The 16627-nt window shown below is 51.3% G+C and overlaps 5 protein-coding genes across 5 annotated transcripts; 3 read left to right on the plus strand and 2 right to left on the minus strand.

Moving 5' to 3' along the window:
- Nucleotides 1–166: 166 nt before the first annotated feature.
- On the plus strand, nt 167–1571 carry BCR38DRAFT_293933 (Fructosamine/Ketosamine-3-kinase; the record flags this gene model as incomplete). The annotated part of the gene is made up of 4 exons (XM_040854484.1): nt 167–278; nt 652–1173; nt 1226–1352; nt 1514–1571. Coding segments are annotated over 4 exons (819 nt in total), but the record flags the coding sequence as incomplete, so codon positions are not given.
- A 799-nt stretch (nt 1572–2370) lies between these two features.
- On the plus strand, nt 2371–3515 carry BCR38DRAFT_459839 (uncharacterized protein; the record flags this gene model as incomplete). Its single annotated transcript, XM_040862338.1, has 3 exons — nt 2371–2820; nt 2868–3095; nt 3165–3515. The coding sequence occupies 3 exons, from the start codon at nt 2371–2373 to the stop codon at nt 3513–3515; spliced, it is 1029 nt and encodes a 342-aa protein (XP_040713124.1).
- Nucleotides 3516–7692: 4177 nt separating this feature from the next.
- BCR38DRAFT_48820 (uncharacterized protein) lies at nt 7693–10487 on the plus strand. The gene is made up of 2 exons (XM_040864240.1): nt 7693–8297; nt 8622–10487. Exons 1-2 carry the CDS (start codon nt 7973–7975, stop codon nt 10169–10171), a joined length of 1875 nt encoding a protein of 624 aa, XP_040713125.1. The 5' UTR covers nt 7693–7972; the 3' UTR covers nt 10172–10487.
- A 1642-nt stretch (nt 10488–12129) lies between these two features.
- On the minus strand, nt 12130–14359 carry BCR38DRAFT_48847 (putative peptidase family-domain-containing protein). The gene is made up of 3 exons (XM_040864275.1): nt 12499–14359; nt 12321–12447; nt 12130–12272 (listed from the first exon to the last, which is right to left on the minus strand). Exons 1-3 carry the CDS (start codon nt 14096–14098, stop codon nt 12176–12178), a joined length of 1824 nt encoding a protein of 607 aa, XP_040713126.1. The 5' UTR covers nt 14099–14359; the 3' UTR covers nt 12130–12175.
- BCR38DRAFT_48864 (uncharacterized protein) lies at nt 14185–15190 on the minus strand. The gene is made up of 2 exons (XM_040864300.1): nt 15087–15190; nt 14185–14978 (listed from the first exon to the last, which is right to left on the minus strand). The coding sequence occupies exon 2, from the start codon at nt 14779–14781 to the stop codon at nt 14272–14274; it is 510 nt and encodes a 169-aa protein (XP_040713127.1). The 5' UTR covers nt 14782–14978; nt 15087–15190; the 3' UTR covers nt 14185–14271.
- Nucleotides 15191–16627: the final 1437 nt, after the last annotated feature.

Here is a 16627-nt window from a genome sequence, read left to right on the forward strand (position 1 = left end):
TCCCACCATATCTTGCTGGAAAGAATGGAGAATACCACACTCGACCCAAGCATTATGACTGGTAAGAACTCCACGATCAATGATATCAATCCTCTGCCTATTGACACACCCAGCACTGCCAGAAGGCTGCGAGGTCATCGCGGTCAATCATCATGGAAGCGCAAGCTGGTCGTCAGGCTACAAAATTGACGTGGAAGTAGATGGCGAAGAGAAAGAGTACTTCCTCAAGGTAATTCACCGGCCAAATCATGCAGAGATGGCGCTGGGTGAATTCGAGAGTGTCAGAGAACAGAATGCCATAGGCACCAGTGGGTGTCAGGACACTGAACGCAAGACACCGGTGGGGCGCCGGAGGGGTGTTTCGGACAAAAGACTCCCGAGTCATGATTACAATCTATGTGAAGCTTTGGGATGACGAGAGTCAAGATCCTTGGCATCGCCGACCCTGCTGTTATGCCGGGTCCAAGCGGCGGCCTAGCTATCTATATAAGGACCATCTCGAAGTAGGATAGGGAAGGAGCAGAGATCAATGCATCACCGTGGGCACCCCTACCTGAGACCGCCAGTGACCACCCGGTGCTACGTAGGAGGGACGCCCGTTACTCCCCATCACTGTGTACTATTGCCTTCGGCCTAGCCGTACCCTGACAGAGAGTCAAAAGGCCATGTTCCAATATATCCCTAACAACGTGTCGATCCCTTTGGCGTACGGCACGTTCGAGCATGAGCCAAAGTCCTTCTTCTTGACAATTTTCCGGGAGCTGAGGGACAAGACGCCTGATCCGTCGAAGCTTGTCCATGTTCTGGAGAAATTGCATACACTTTCATCGTCACCGACGGGCAAATTTGGGTTTCACGTTTCGACTTTCAATGGTGTGGTGCCAATAATAAACGAGTGGTGCGATACCTGGGAAGAGTATTTCAGCCGCCAGTTCCAATCCGACATCAGGTGGGAACAGAGCATTCGTGGCCCAGATAGTGACTTTGACAAAGTTTCAGATGAATTTTTCCAGAAAGTCGTTCCGAGGCTATTACGACCACTTCAGACAGGAGGGAGGAGTATCAAACCTACACTGGTGCACGGCGATCTTTGGCATGGCAATGCCCAGATCGATATGACGACTGAAGAGGTCATTCTGTTTGATTCCTGCTGCTGTTATGCCCATAATGAGTGTAGGTTCCTAAATGAGCAGGCAAGAGATCGCTATTGCTAATACACACGCAGTGGAACTACACATGATGCGAGAACCGCGCTACCGGTTTACAGGCGACTACATCAGCAAGTACAAAGAGGTCATGCAACCTTCGGAACCCAAGGAAGATTTTGATGACAGGAACTCCTTGTACGCCATGTAAGTCACGCCAAGGGTGAGGGAAGTTGATGCTGCGGTCTGACTGTATAGGCGAGACAACATCATCAATGCGGGACTCCACGAGCATCGAGCGTATCTTCGACAACAGTGAGGTGCTCCGAACCCCAATTCGTAATTCTAAGTACTGATCAAAACCATAGAGTCAAAGAAGAGATGCAGCGATTGATTGATAAGTACCCAACCGGCTTCGATAGTTTCAGTGATTATCCATCAGAGCTGGATTATAGCTCGATCGGTCTGGTTACCGCTGATGTATTGGGCAAGAACAACACCGAAAGTGCAGCCCCCAGACTCTAAGACTCTAAGATTAGGTCGAGTTTCTTAAAGAAACTAGGCCTAGTGGCGAGCCAGGGAAACTTTTGTACCATGAGACACCAATAAAGTAGCTAGGATAATCGCGATGGTTTCAAAGATTGGCGGGTGGTATCAGGGGGTCATTGATACTTCTGCATTCTGAAAATGAAGAAAATAAAGCGAAGGGCCTCTTCATCTTAGGTTTCCCATGAGTTTGGAGAGATCCGCCGCGAATGCAAAGAAGTTTTTGACCACATTCATTCAGGATACGAAGAACGGATACATGCCTGCAAACATCGATCGTGTATTAAATGAATTTATATACGCACTTAAAATTCACAATTAGCTTTGAGCAGCTTTTATGTATGAAGTATCGGATTCCGAGTATTGGGGGCTGTGTTCGTATTACGAAGGTGCGTGAGGGACCAATCCCAAGTTGGCCCCGAGGGGTCTCTAAATACTACAATCTGTGCCTGTCTGCCTCGTACCCCTCCAGGACTGAGGCCACAGCTTCCCGCAGGAAGTACCTAATGGGGCTACTCGGGGTTAATGTCGACGCTTCTATGACTCCACTACCCATTCAGTAATTGGCCAAAGGCACAGTTTCCCCCGCGGCGAGATATTCAAGTCTCGGCCCCGACGACATCCTATGTTCCCCCAATCTCTACACATTCTTGAGACGACTGTTTCATACGACTGTTTCATGACGGATTGTACGAAAACCCTGAAAATCGAAGCACAAGACGGTCCCATGACTGTGGTATTTGGCGAGGCAACAACTGAGCAACGGCCGCACTGTCATCAGCTCGCCACCCACTTCCGCTTGCCACTTTCAGAAACAGATTACCTAGCGAGGGAGGACTTCCTCGGACAACACCCGCTCACTCGTGGTTCGGGATGTCGATTATGGTGCCTAGCAAGAGCCGACAACCCGAACGTGGTCGTTGCTACTTGCAAGACAATCCGCAGAGATCTAATCATCCGGGACATCCACGCAACCTGCCAAGATGTGGGATACTGTGTTTCGTCCGTCGTCACTGACGCGCGATATCGTCGGCTGGGATTGGCATCGTGTCTCATGAAAAACGTTGCTAAATGGATGGATGGGCAGAGCAGCGGGGCCGCGAGTATGTTATACACGAGCATTGGAAAGGTAGAGTAACAAGCACCATATATGCGCGCCTATTCACGTTATCTTAGTTCTACGCCAGAAGAGGATGGAGAATGTTGCCAGCATTTCAGTCCGTTCTGTCTATCAGCCCCTCCGTCTCTACGGAATGTGCCGGCTTCTTCCCGACCCGACCCTTGACGAAGATTGATATTCCTAGACTGTGTTCGCATGATCTGGAGTGTCTCAAGACTGAAATCAAAGAAATTGAACTCCAGCCCACGGAGACACTCATGTCTGTCCTACCTACCGCAGATCTGGTGAGCTGGTTGCATGACCGAGCTGAGTTCACGGGCTCCAAGATCCTTGGCAGGATCCCCGATACTTAGGGCGCTATCTGCGAGCATGAAGACTCATGGGTTTACTGGTTTCACGACTTTCGTAAGCAAAAATTAGTTCTTCAGCGGGTCAGAGTTGGGAAAGCACAGGCGACTACATTGTGCCTTGCCAGTCTTTTCCTTGCCGCTGTGATCGAAGCCAGGACCTGGGGTTTGCCGAATGTGGTTGTGTGGACTCCCGATGCAGAATCACTTCTTGCACTTGACCTCTTAGCCAAAAAGGGGTTTGAGGTCATCAGTGAAGAACGCGATGGTACATCAATACCATCGGTGAGGTGGGCAGGCGGCGATGAAAGCATAAAAACCGTGTTCTGGCCGAATGAGTTCTTTGCTTGGAGTTAGGCGGGCAACGAACAATAGGAGCCGGTTCGCGTACATGGTCCTGGTGAGTGCGACTGAAGGGCATTATAACGCCAGATATTCTAGATTAAAAGTTACCGGAGACTCTCGAGCATGCTGGCATTTATCTACGGCTGAACAGAGCTCATGCTTCGCTATATGCTCTCTGCAAAAGAATTTGAATTTAGTAATGAACCATCGGGTGGAAAAGGGACCAGCCCAAGCCCCCATTTTATGGAATACGTACTCGGAAATCAAGTTACTTCTGTTCGATGACCAAGACACCACTACCACGGTTATCTCCTGGACCACTCGTGAAAGACCTCCTCTCCACGCATCCACCTGTTCTACTTAAGCTACGCCAGGGGTATGATGAAATCTGCAATCCAGATTCGGTTGCGGCAATCGAGAAGCTGCTCCACGCACTACATCTACTCAACGCCCTGCTATAAACCCTCGGAGTAGCAAAATGAGTCATTCCTGCCGTTGAGAAAGTCTCCCAGGGTGTTGGAGGATATTGGATGGTCATCAGTCGTGTCCCGTCAAGTATGCCTGACGCCCTTTCCAAATAGGGCCTAAGTCGTGTATCTGGCAGAACCTAGCTATGATTTAGCTTAAGACTGGCTTGCAACCACTGTGCATGAACTTGCTCAAACTGACCATGAATGTATGTAGATAAAACTAGAGGTATCTTATTAAAGCCTGAAAGTGGTGATACTGTTCGACCACAGGAAGAAGAAGTAGATCATTACGAATATGAGATCAGCTCTAGGAACCAACTTATCGCTCCAGCTTCTGAGAGACGATGTCGAGTTGAGCCGCCTCAAGAAATAACTGAGACCTCAAAAGGTCGCACAGATATATTTTAAAGAGGCCGTTGAAATGGTCGAACGCACAGTAAAGCTTCAGTCTTCTCTGAGAGATAAACACATAATGTACTTGATTTGACCAGCAATTCACCTGAACTTCTCTGAACAGCCGGAAGGGCGGGGCTGTGGATTTCCCTCAACATGTCGTACAGTAGTATGACAGTCCATCATCACGTGATACTTCCTCATTGTCGGAGAAAGTTAGTAAATGGTGAAGTGATAGCAATGGTAGTCTAATGTTACGAACAGGCACCTCGACATCTCGTCAAATGCTCGGGATCTATAGTTTCTCCTCGAAGTCGCCAAAAGGTCAAACCAATCCCAGGTAAAAGATGGACATGATGTATAAACGGCGGCAAATACTTTCCCTGCGGTACTATGAGCGGCAGGACATATCCACTACACATAGTCGATGCTTCGCGAAGCATTGGCAGCGTTCCACTTGGACGACCACTGCTAATGGAGAAGCCTATTTCAACGCAACCCTGGATACTACTTTGGCAGGCGAGATGTCACCTAAAGGTTGACGGCTTGTTGGTAAGGTCAGCATCTATAACTACATTAATGATCTTCATATCACTATCCCTCTCGCCACGCCGCTGCCAATACTTTAGTGAACATCAGCTTTGGCACTGCTGGACCGTGTATGGCTTCGAGAAAGATTTTTTGAGCAACAGTGAGCGATTGTGGTTGAATCCATGATGGAAATGGTCTAGACAACGCACTGATACACCAACCGGAGGTGTGTGATGGGAAGGATCCGCAACACTTGTGGAGTGCTAGGTTCCCTACCGACAGGAACAAGCTATGCGTGAATATGAGAACCCATGAAATGTTCGTTTGCTTGAATCGACTTAATCAAACGCAGAAATGACTACGCCTTGGCATCCATGGGACCATAGTGACCATACGACGATGCTTCCATTTGAACAGAAATGAGCGACGGTCTAGATTAATTTAATTCCCCTCGGCTACCGTCTATCCGATAGAATTTCTCCACATGCTGGCGAGTTGGTAACATTGGGATCGTTCAAGCGACAAGAAATTCGCTATGACAGCAAAAAGGAGAGATTGGAGCACATCTATCGAACTTCCGCCCACCATCATCCCTGAAGGCTGCCGTGGTCTGGCTAGGTGTTGTGATGAGCGTCGCAGATGAACATGATGAAGTGCAACGACGGTGATCGGCATAAGGGATAACGTTGAAACAGGACATCGCTCCGAAGAGCACCACAAGTGATTGCTGAGCTTTAATAAGCTGTTGGCAAACAAGGCCGCGGTGAGATTTCGTCACGGCAAGGACAATCTCGAGGATACAGCCCAACTTACATAGCACCTCTAACCCTTAGGCAAAAAAGAGTCACAAAACACCTGCAAGCAATAATAGAGTTTCGGACTTGACAGGCTGGATGATTTTGACGTTAAGTCCGAACTGTTGGAGAGTTGAGGCAACAGCCGTTGGAGGAAAGGAACATGTGGACAAGGAGGCAAGGCGTAGGGAATGTGGGCGTCCGTGCGCTTACCTTGAAGCATCCATCCGGATTCCGAACACGAAACAGCTGCCATCGCTGCCATCTCCGTCCATCCTCAATCAGCGCGTCGAGTATCTCGAGAGGCCAGCAACAGTGCACGCATCCAAACTCGTCATAGGGATTCCCGTGTAAACAGCAATCGATGTCAGATCTTGCGCTCACAACTGTCACGGTGCCGGTCACCGTTTTTGTTGGCTATTTTGGAATTTTCAAGTCGCCTTCTGTCTATGCAGTCTCAATCTGCGATGCCAACCTCATTCCCTCGACAGACTCTGTTACCACTGCTCTTTTGGTATCGCCGACACATGCTTGCAGAAATGACGCCACCGCTCTGCTTCGCAGTTTGGGCCAAGCATTGGCGGTGCGGCCCAGCAGAGAGACTTGGTCCCGTACGTTTGATGCTTGATGCTCTGGAGATCCAGCAGTCAGGAAACAAACATTGGTCGGCAAGCCGCACCCTGGCAATCCGAATGCCCCCCCAAGTCCCCTGATCCCGCCCCAATAATGGAGTCTTTATTCACTTAAGCTTGAAAATTACTCCGGATCTTCAAAAAATTGCCCCTTCCGTCTCTTGAAACTTCACATCTTCCCATTTTGCTTCCTGCCCGTCTTGCCCTGCTGGTGGACCTTGGGCTCGCTTAACCATCTGGAGCATTACAACACTCGGCAGCCGTGACCTCGGAGCTCACTTCTCCCTATTGACTCCAACTTGCGCCGTTATCGTCAAGGGTAGCATGACTGGCCCGGAGCTCATGTCAACCCTGACTTGCTCGCGTTGATACGGTCGGCGTGAAGCCTTGATGCAAGTGCAACAACATGTGGCCAAGACCAAAAGTTCGGTCGTGTTCGCAACGGGCAACTCAACGACCTTTAGTCACGAGACTGGGATAACGCCTTTTCTACATTCATGCCACCCTCGTTCCACAACGTGGAAACGCAGGGTGTTGCTTGTTACTCAATACGGGTAGTATCTCTTGGCCAGTCCTCTTGTCTCCCCCGTTGTCGGCGTTGCCGATCTGTTGATCCAGAGTTGAGGGTCGGAGTATTACGTGTGTAGCAGTTATCCACACTGCTCCAGCTGCTTACTCGTCATTCACTCAACCTGAGGTTTCGGTCTCGGAAGGTTGATGGTACCATCTGCCCGTTGTTAGCGTTATTTGCGTGTCGTTCGTTATGCGCGAACGATGCCGTCAGTTCATCAGCAATACCTAACTTTCGGGAGCCAATGCATTCCTTCGGGACGCAAAGCATATCTCGTGGATATCTACCAGTTTCGACGCATGTCATTCTGGCTCTCAAAGTTTAAGCTGGTTATCCCGCATCTCCCTGCTGATCTTCACGATGGACACCCACGGTCAAAAGTGCTGACTTATAGAGCTCTTGTCCGAGTTGGGTATAGCCGCCAAGGGGCAGGCCGGTTGACGGATAACGTGCTTCAGAATCGTCGCAGAACAGGGATTAGCCCCCACCAGCCAACGGCAAGGCCCTCACCACCCTAGGATTCTGAGGCTCCCTACCCAGTCCCTCTTGACGAATCTCTAACACCACAATCAATCTCGACCGCCAAGGAGCCAATCCCGTGGCCGGGTTCGAAGCTGTCAAACAAACTATACAGGGCCGCATTAATGCTGCGACAAATGTTCAATCCCGTGCCCGATGCTCGTGACAACGATACCATGGCCCATTTGCCCTTTTTCGGGCTAGGCCAGCATGCCTTGCCCTGGAAGAAGACTGCCCTTAGTGCCGCTTGACTATGATGTCTTTCCTGCTTCACGTCTCACAGCTTTCCACTCCTATTCTGGCAGGTCACCAGTTATGCTTCTCGTGAATTCATTCTCTTCACCCAGTGTGTCGTGCGCTTAGCCGTGCACTCACTGTTTCCATTTCCAAGAGGAAAGGGACGTCTTTATCGTTTATCTCCCATATCTTTGATTCATGGTCTTTTCGTGTTCTTGATCGGCCGTACGGCCTTTTGTTTCCTTCGTGTTGTTTGTTTGAAGCGACTGCCTTTTAATTCACCGCCGCGACTGGAATCGCCTTGACTCGACCGTTTGAAACGATGTCGATACCAACAAACCTACCGGAGGGGGCTTCAATCACAACCATCAACGGGAAGCAATGTACGGCAGTGCCCAAGGCAAAGGTGCAGGGCCTGGCGACGGGGAACGGGCAGGCTCTGCAAACTGAACAGACGACGTCAACATCTAGTAGTTCAACATCTAGTTCAACATCAAGCTCAACATCGAACTCAATTTCATTTTCTACCAGTACGAGCTCCGCTTTAACGGAGGCACAACCAACAACGACCACACAAGTCCAAGCTCCGCCAGCCTCAGTCCCAGTCCAGGAAACCATCGCGCCGCCAGCTCCGGATGTTACTACCAGTACGACGAGCTCTACTCCCATCCCCGAACTTGTCCCACAAGCACCAGAGACTCAAGCCCCTCCAGAGCAGACGACAACGACACCACTCGCGGCTCCTGCGCTGGTATCAAGCCCGACTGCTTTACCATCTGATACACAATTACCGGATACTTCCGCACCCTCACCTTCACCTTCTCCTTCACCCTCACCCTCACCCTTAACCTCAGCACTGGGCGCTGCAAACGACCCTGTACTCTCAACATCTGCGGCCACAAACACTATCGTGCCACCTGCAGATACGCAACAGCCAGCAAGTTCAGTGCAGCAGACTGATGCCACTCTAGCGCCAACTCCAACACCAACACCGACAACGTCGGTGGCCGTGCTAGCAACATCACTACCTCCAGAATCTATTGTCACCCCTGATGCCACTGCTGATACGGCTACGGCAGGCAACGGATTTATAACAACGACAGGGACTGCGACAATAACGGATTCAACAGGAACAGCTACAGCCGGCTCCGGTGAGACTTCATCCACAAATTCTGGTGCCATAGCCAATATCGGCAGCAATGCCGCCAGCACGCGAAGGACGGTGGCGGTAGCAGGAGGTGTCATTGGAGGGTTGGTCGCCGTCTCGCTGATAGTATTCTTTGTGTGGCTCTGGAAGAAGAAGATGATTAAGAAGCGGAGGAGCACCTCGTTGACGCCTCTGACACCAGGACCAGGATTCGGTGCGGATGAGAAGAGAACATACGCGATTAGCCAGGACTCCATTGGACCGACGCCGGTATTTGTCAAGATCAAGGCCGCATTGGGAGAGAACATGAAGAGGATCCAGGACGGGCTCGGGAGCATCGTGGGACGGTCTAGTTCGCGTGGCATCAACCTGAACAGGGGCAACTCTCAGTTCATGGAAGTGCCAACGCATAGTCGTGAGAACTCGACGGTCGGTGTAGTGGGTGGCACACTCACGAGAAAAGACCGATACCTCAATTGGTGGAGCCGCTTCAACGAAGACGCCAAGTTCAACTGGAGGATACGAGGAGGACCGAAACGCGCCAACAACGACTCCTACACTGCCACACGGGGCATGTCGAAGACCAAGACCAAGGCAGGAGGACAACCAGACTTCCTGACGTTACTCAGCATGGACGACCAGCAGCTGGAAGCACAAGAAAACCAGGGCAGCAACAGGAAAATTGGCAAGCGTCGTTCCACCATACCTGGAGCTGGTGATCACTTCCTAGGCTCTCTGGGACTCAACTTCGACTCGAACCCCTTTGCGGACTCCAACTCGATGCTGCACGACTCGGCCCGGCCATCACCCTTAATCGTCCCCGGGCAAAATAACCCCTTCTCGGATATGAACGCCATCCGACAACCGCGAGCAACGCGACCCGTCGGGCCTGCCACTTACGTGCAAAACATGCGCCAATCGCGCGGCCAGTCTGTGGGCGGAGCCACTTCGCGCCCGCCGAGTACGAACACTAACGGCAACGGTGCCCGCATGGACAGCCTGTACCGCGACTCAGCAACATCCGTCGACTCCTTTGCTACGCGGCGAAACAAGTTTCGCTCCGACCCCTTCGACCTCGACCGTCCCGAGCTGCTGTCCTCGTCCGCCGAATCCAACGAACGGTTTTTCGGCGACTTAGAGGGACAGAACCCCCCGCCTCGTGCTCACGTCCGCACATCGAGTTACAGCAGCAAATACTCGAGCGGCATGGAGAGCGTGAGCGAATGGAGTGATCCAGGGCCTGACGTCGGGCCCGCGAGTACAAGGTGGGATAGCCCTACTCCCACAGGGGAGAGGACTGTGCCGCTGTGGCTGGGACCGGGATTGCATCGCAAGAGCGCTTCTAGTCAGGGGAGTGTTGGAAAGGCTTTGTAGGATATTCTTATTAGTAGTGTTTACCCTGGGTGGGTATATGTCGAAAATGGATGACTGGGGCTGGTTACATATCGGGTTGAATGAGTGTGTCTTTGTTCCTGTCTATATATATACGTCCGAATTACGAAATTTCAGACTGCACGTGTCATGGTTATACCAAAAGCTTGGGAAGGGGTTCGGTCAGCGTGGCGTGGTTGGGTGACGGGTGATGCTGTTCAACGACGATGGCGGAGTCCAGGGGCGTTCGTTTTTAATACCTGGGACACATAGCCATACCGTACTAACCTATACCATCACTTGTACTTCTTCAAGAAAGGGTGGGAGGGGAATGGAATGAAATGGGATGGGTTGGAGCAGGGAGAGGTCGATAGCTTGAAGGGAGGGTGAGCGAGACGAACGGGTGGAGAATGTTCGCTGAGACGGTACATAGCATTGCCTAGCATCATCACAACGGGAGTGTGGAAATGCGTGTGGTCGTGAGCAGAGATTACCTACTATTAGTGTCTAGTATCACATACATCTGTGCATGTATATGTTGTACGCGTCTATGACAGGGCCAGCCAGGCTGAAAGTCTTAGCGTATTTAAGCACCCGCTATTTACCATTCATTGCCTATCTATGAGACTGGAATACCGTGTTCTCCTTCCCATGTAAGTAAGCTTCAACGCGACGTACACGCTGTTCGTTCATTCATTCTGTCCTCTCGAGAACTGCGACGTGGAAAAAGCTTTACGCACAAATGGAGCTGCTTGGCTTTGCCTGCGGCATGGATATCCACATCAGTGAGTGCGAATCGATACGTCGTGCCGGAAAGCCGAAGTCACCTCGATTGTAAGTATTCAAGGTGGTTAGTTAGACAAGTGGTAAATTCTGAGGGGGGGAGAGGATGTAGTAGGAAGCCTGCATGCATTATTAGGGCAATGGGGCGGCTCCCACGTATGCCGAGAGAAGTGTGGTTGGAGTCATTACACGCACAAGCTGCATTTTCTGTGTGGAAGAGACAGGGGTGAGGTGAGTGTGGAAAACGAACACGGTTTCTCGATAAGTTTACATCAAGCACATTATCTGTACCTAATTATGTCTCGAGGAACAGAGTCAGCATCCAGTTGACCGCATCCTCCCATCCCCAACTCATCGTTCACTCAAGCACAATCACATATCACAAAAACCCTCAGAGTTTCTTGCCCCTACGCAAAGGAGTATTATTCACCATGGTGCTCAAGTAGCCATGTATACACTATGTTCAATCGATACCTCTCCCTTCCCTCCATCCGTCCAGTGCATGATCCATCTAGACTGCATTATGTCAGATCCACTTCCCTCACTCACTCTCTCACTTTACATCCCACATCCTATCCCTGAAATGTGGGCAGGCCCACAGCCGTCCATGCTGTTTCTCCATGCAAGCCTCGCAAGGCATGATTGATATTTGCTCTCACCAAAGCCAGTGTTGCTTTGCTAGCCTCTTCTGCAGTGCAGATAGACAGGAAAGACGTATGGTCTGAATACGCCTCCTTTGCCAGGCAGCCGCCGCTTTGTGTTGTTGTTCCGGCCTCCGTCGCTGTGTTCCTCTGTGCCGGTATTATTATAATGATGATTTGCCGCCGTCGAATTTGGCCTCGACAATAGTGTCCTGTGTGATTTCCCTAATCCCCTCTCCCTCCTTGTTTCCCCATTCCGGTCGCAAGGGTTCAATGTGTATGCATGCGTGTTACGGTCCAAAAATGCCAAACGAATCCTGATGGTATGCTGGAAGCAAGCCCATGCTGTGACAGAGAGAAACAAACTGTGTCTGGTAAATAACTGTTCCCGGTGTGTTGGTTCCAGATGCTTCGGGAAAAAAGTGGCAAGAGGGAATGTTCAGCCGAAGCTTGCTTGCTTTCTGACGTACACCTTCCAAAGGGCGGGTTAAAAGAATGCGATGCAATACGTCGAAAGTTGCCGTCCATAATTACGATTGTAGTTCAATATGCTGTGGTTGTACAAGAATATGCCAGGGGCGAATTACTTGGTGATGAGAACCGAGAACCCATCTACCCAGGCGGCACACGATCCGGAAACGCCAACGAGGTTGTAGCCTCGGGGAGGCAGCAGCGTGTGGCTAACACAAATTAGTCATAGTTTGGAATAGAAGTTTGCTTAAACTTACGGAGATCCTCCATGAGCGTTGCCATAAATGGGCGACTTTCTTCCGAGACTGGTCAAAACTTGAACAGCGTCGATCCAGAAACCGGAACGCACGAGAAAGCCAGTGATGCACTCGCCACGTCGAATATCTATCTATCATTAGCGATGGCCCCAAGAATTGGAAGATGTTACCAACTTACCCATGTCAAAGGTATCACCGCCGGCTTTGCCTCCACGCTTTCCAAACAGTTGGCTCGAATTATCGTCGTAGAAGAACTCCATGCCGTCGAATGCAAGTCCATGGTAGAATACAATCTTGGAGAGAACCCTGTTCTTCTCCTTGAAGCTGGTGAAGACGAATTCATGGGGCTCGCTACCCTCCATCTGCGACAGGCCAAGCTTGTAGCTGCGGAAAGCCGTTTGGCCAAGAGGACCTGGGCCGAAGGATAGCTTCAGCGCAGATGCCTTGGAGCATAAGGTACGGAAGTCCGCAATGTCCAGATTGCCCCCACCATGCGACTTGATGCTGATCTGCATCTTGGATGATTGTCGCTTGTTCTCGGGCAATCGGTTCAACAGCTCCTTCTCAGTCAGCACGATAATTCGCTGCAGCGTGCCTTTCTCGGCCGGGTATTCGATCCAAGTGTGGCACACATCATCGCCTTCTGGGAAGATTTCCAGATACGAAACACCGGTAGGAGCGATGATTTGGACTTTCCCATCTTCCACAGGCCAAGCCTGGAGGCTGGCGTCGGGGTTTAGTAGAGGATCGTTGGGCAGTCGGAAGCATGGATGACTTTTGAAGCGCAGGCAGTCCAGTCTGTGCCAAGTGCACTCGTCCGCCTCCAAGACCAGCCCCCCTTTCGACTTGGTTCGCGTACTGTATGCTTCTCGAGCCACGAAGGATCGGTTGAGTCGCACATAGTCCCTCAGCATAACACCACTCTCCTGGTGCGGGCATCCAAACAAATGGCCCGTCTCGTGAAGATGTGCACCAATACCGATGTTCGCCGCTTCCCAAGAGCTTCCAGCCTCGTTGCAGTCATTAGCGACCCAGTTCGTGTCGGTTGGTGTGCAGTCGGTAAATGCCGGGGCAATCTCCTCAAAACTTGTAGGATAACTCTGCAGGCAATGGGAGCCAAAAATGGCCAATTGGAGATCACCCGCATTGCCACCCAAAGCAGCATGGCCAACCACTGTCTTGGCCGCGGCATCCCAATGCGAGTCCATTATCAGCACCGAAACGTATTGCTTCTGCCCAGGGAGGGTTTGAAAGTAGTTCTTGACAGCTTCGGCGGCAATGTCGTAGAGTTCTCCTTTCTTGGTAGCATTGGGGTTCTGTTGGGCCCGTTCCATATCGCGTATCTCGGCGAGGGTTTTGTCAGACCGTATGACGTGGACTCGCGCTTCTGACCGCATCGTACCCATCTCTCGGTCACGCTGGTTGCAGGTTCCGGTCGTCCACTCTTCCTCGAAACGGAAGGCCCGTCGGCCCAGTTTGTTTCTAAACATCTGCTCGGCCGTGAAAGCTTGCCACAAGTAGGCGGCCATGCGAAACTTGCGAATAGCCGTGTCCAAGCCATTCCCTTCCCTCTCGATTCGCGCGGGCACGGCGTCGAAGGTTCCCGGGGAGTCCTTTGCGAGCAAGATAGCCAATTGCAAGGGGGGCGAGTTCATGGGAGGGACCATGTGCACTGTGATGTAAGAGGAATGGATGGGGTTGGATGAACCACTATTGGCCAGCTTGGGGCTCGAAAAGTCGAAGCGCAGTCTGTTAGCTCCAGGCATGAGGTAGACCATTGTCTTGAAGTGCGAGTCGCATACAGGCCAGTAGGTGGGTGGGAAGTTGTCGTCCAACCGGCATACTGTGACGGTTCCTTCAAGAGAGCTCTGGGAAACTTCACCAATAGTGCCATTGACCAGGATGATCTTCTGGGAAACCTGTAAAGCCGTTAGCACCACACAGTTAAGTTTCACCGCGCATTGGTTGACATGGTTTGTCCCAGATTCCCAGAGCGCCAGTGACCACTACACCTCCACCCGACACCTGTAGACTGGAAGCAAGGAGTTATGAACCATACCCAGCTGTTTTCGACAATATTCGATATGCGCGGAGCGTATTGCGACACGGGAAGCGACTTAGTTCTGCCAACGACCGTCGGAGATCCCAATCCAGTCATGCCAGAGACACTAAATCTGTTGGTGTTGGTTGTAGTCTGCAGAGGTGGTCTCGGGGGCACGAGGGGCAGACTAAGCTGCGAAGGATCCTTCGTTTGAAAGCTGTGGGCAGGGTCGGACAGGGCTGCAATCGACGGCGGCGTGATGGACGGCGGCGTGATGGACCCTGTCGTGGGGGTGGTGTTCTCAGTGTTCTGGTTGTCATCGTTGCTCGAGGTATCCGTGTTCTCGGTCGATCGATCCGTCCTGAAGCTCGCTCGCGACCGTCTCCGCAGCTCCTTAAAGCTGAGAAACGACGGCGCCATTGCAGCTTACTGCCTGGCCAGAAGCTGGTCGGGTCTGATGAGTTGTAAGCTTCCAATTGGCCAGTCGCAGTCGTCAGAAGAATTGAGTGTTCAATATGGCTATTCAGCGGCGACTTGGGGAGCTCGAGATGGATGTTTCACGGTGTCCCGCGGGGAGCATGCAGCTACCACAATTGCAGAACAGCCAGGCTTGGCGCCTAGAAGCCGGTCAGAAGCGGACAGGGCAAGCGCAGCCGGGAAGCCGAGTCGTCATCAATCAAGAGGATGCCCCAAGAGATGCAGCGCTACTGGACGTATGCCTTTACCTTGCTCTATCGTTCCAGCAATTGTTGTGGGAATGGAGGAAACGAATATCGACGGTTGAGAACTTGGTGCTTGTGCTGCAACTGCTGAACAAATCTAGAACTGGGCCGCGCTTAATTGCGGTGGACTGGGCCGGTGGATATGCAATTGACAGACCTTGTCTAGCGGCAGGATTGCCTTGCATTCGCTCTAAATTTGATGACAGGTGCTGGACATTCTCTGGGCAAGCTTCCGAAGTTGTTGAACCACAAGATAGAGAAAAGTCGCGATCGATTCTCAGTTCTAAGCTGAGCAGACTATTTCTTGTTGGCAGTCGGCAGCGGACTACGAGGCTGTGAAGAGAACCTCTACCTCCAGTTTATGCTTCGAAAACCCTGCTTGGTTATTACTCAGGAGCAAAGACGAGAGTCAGTTCAAACGAGACGAAGAATGGGGGGAGCTCGTGCGATGACGTAGTCTGTTTCGTATCGAAGCGGGTCTTCCATTTATAGAGTAAAGAAGGCCAGGGATTTTCTTTAAGGCAACCCACAACAAAAGCAACCTACGGGAAAGCAAGGTTTGTGAAAGGGAATATTGTTGCTTAAGAACAGCCGGAGATTGACAAGAGTGATCAAGATGGCGGGATCTTAGATGGGCTGCATGTGGTTTGCTGCAGGGTTGCTGATATGCCAAATTGCAACCGCCGGGCGCCGTGACCAAGTGTAATAAGCCGACTCCTTTCGTAGGGAATGAGGCATGAGGCATGAACCGCAGCAAAACTTAAGCTTCTCGGAGTGATACCGGCAGATGGAACAGATGTCCCGTTGAATCGAGCTCGAGCAACACGATCAAAACGGCCAGTCCGAGTTGAGCAGGAAAGGCCCAGATATCGTACAACCTATGTATGCAGAGGGCAGATCAGATGCCAATTCAACGAATAGCTGTTGTTGAGCAGGCGAATGAAAAGCCGACCTATCCGTGTAGAAGTTAGACACATAACGGGGGATCGGCAGCTAGATTGGACGGGAATAAGACATCTCAATATTCGATGGAGGAGGGGAAAACATATCAACTTATCAACTACGTTTTCTCCCCTCCCTATCACATCTCACGTAGGTCTGGGTTACCTATGAGCTCTATTATTACTTCGCCTCATACGAACTGCGCCCGTGGAAGCTCGGTTGACGATCAGCAAGATTCCGGCTGGAATCTGTCATACAGCATACGGCGAAATATGTCTCCGGTTAGAGTTCAAATCGCCAGAGATGCTGAACTCCTTGAACACCTGGTCGGACTTGTGCTGTTTTGAGCGAAACAAGTTATGCTCCCGTCAGATGTTGAACGTCGTGCTGCAGGAGTCGCCTGATAAAGAGATGAGGATGCACCGGCCGAAATCCTGATTCACGGATGCCTGGATGCATACGTACGGAGTCCAAAGTCGCACATTTGTTGGCCCCGTCTTTGAATCCGCTGCCCATCTAGATAAATGCGCAACGTCAGATGAGAACGAGGCGCCTCGAGGCGTGGTGCCATGCCGGTTTTGTTCGACATTGATGGGCTTGGC

This window comes from Pseudomassariella vexata, assembly GCF_002105095.1.
Source record: "Pseudomassariella vexata strain CBS 129021 chromosome Unknown BCR38scaffold_11, whole genome shotgun sequence".
Classification (NCBI taxonomy): Eukaryota; Fungi; Ascomycota; class Sordariomycetes; order Amphisphaeriales; family Pseudomassariaceae; genus Pseudomassariella; species Pseudomassariella vexata.

Coding starts and splice junctions, on each gene's coding strand:
- BCR38DRAFT_48820 (XM_040864240.1), top strand. CDS start 7,973: ATGTCGATACCAACAAACCTACCGGAGGGGGCTTCAATCACAACCATC. Junction 8,298..8,621: donor AGCTCCGGATGTTACTACCA/GTACGACGAGCT, acceptor ATGCCACTCTAG/CGCCAACTCCAACACCAACA.
- BCR38DRAFT_48864 (XM_040864300.1), bottom strand. CDS start 14,781: ATGGCGCCGTCGTTTCTCAGCTTTAAGGAGCTGCGGAGACGGTCGCGA.
- BCR38DRAFT_48847 (XM_040864275.1), bottom strand. CDS start 14,098: ATGGTCTACCTCATGCCTGGAGCTAACAGACTGCGCTTCGACTTTTCG. Junction 12,448..12,498: donor CGGTGATACCTTTGACATGG/GTAAGTTGGTAA, acceptor AATGATAGATAG/ATATTCGACGTGGCGAGTGC. Junction 12,273..12,320: donor AACGCTCATGGAGGATCTCC/GTAAGTTTAAGC, acceptor AATTTGTGTTAG/CCACACGCTGCTGCCTCCCC.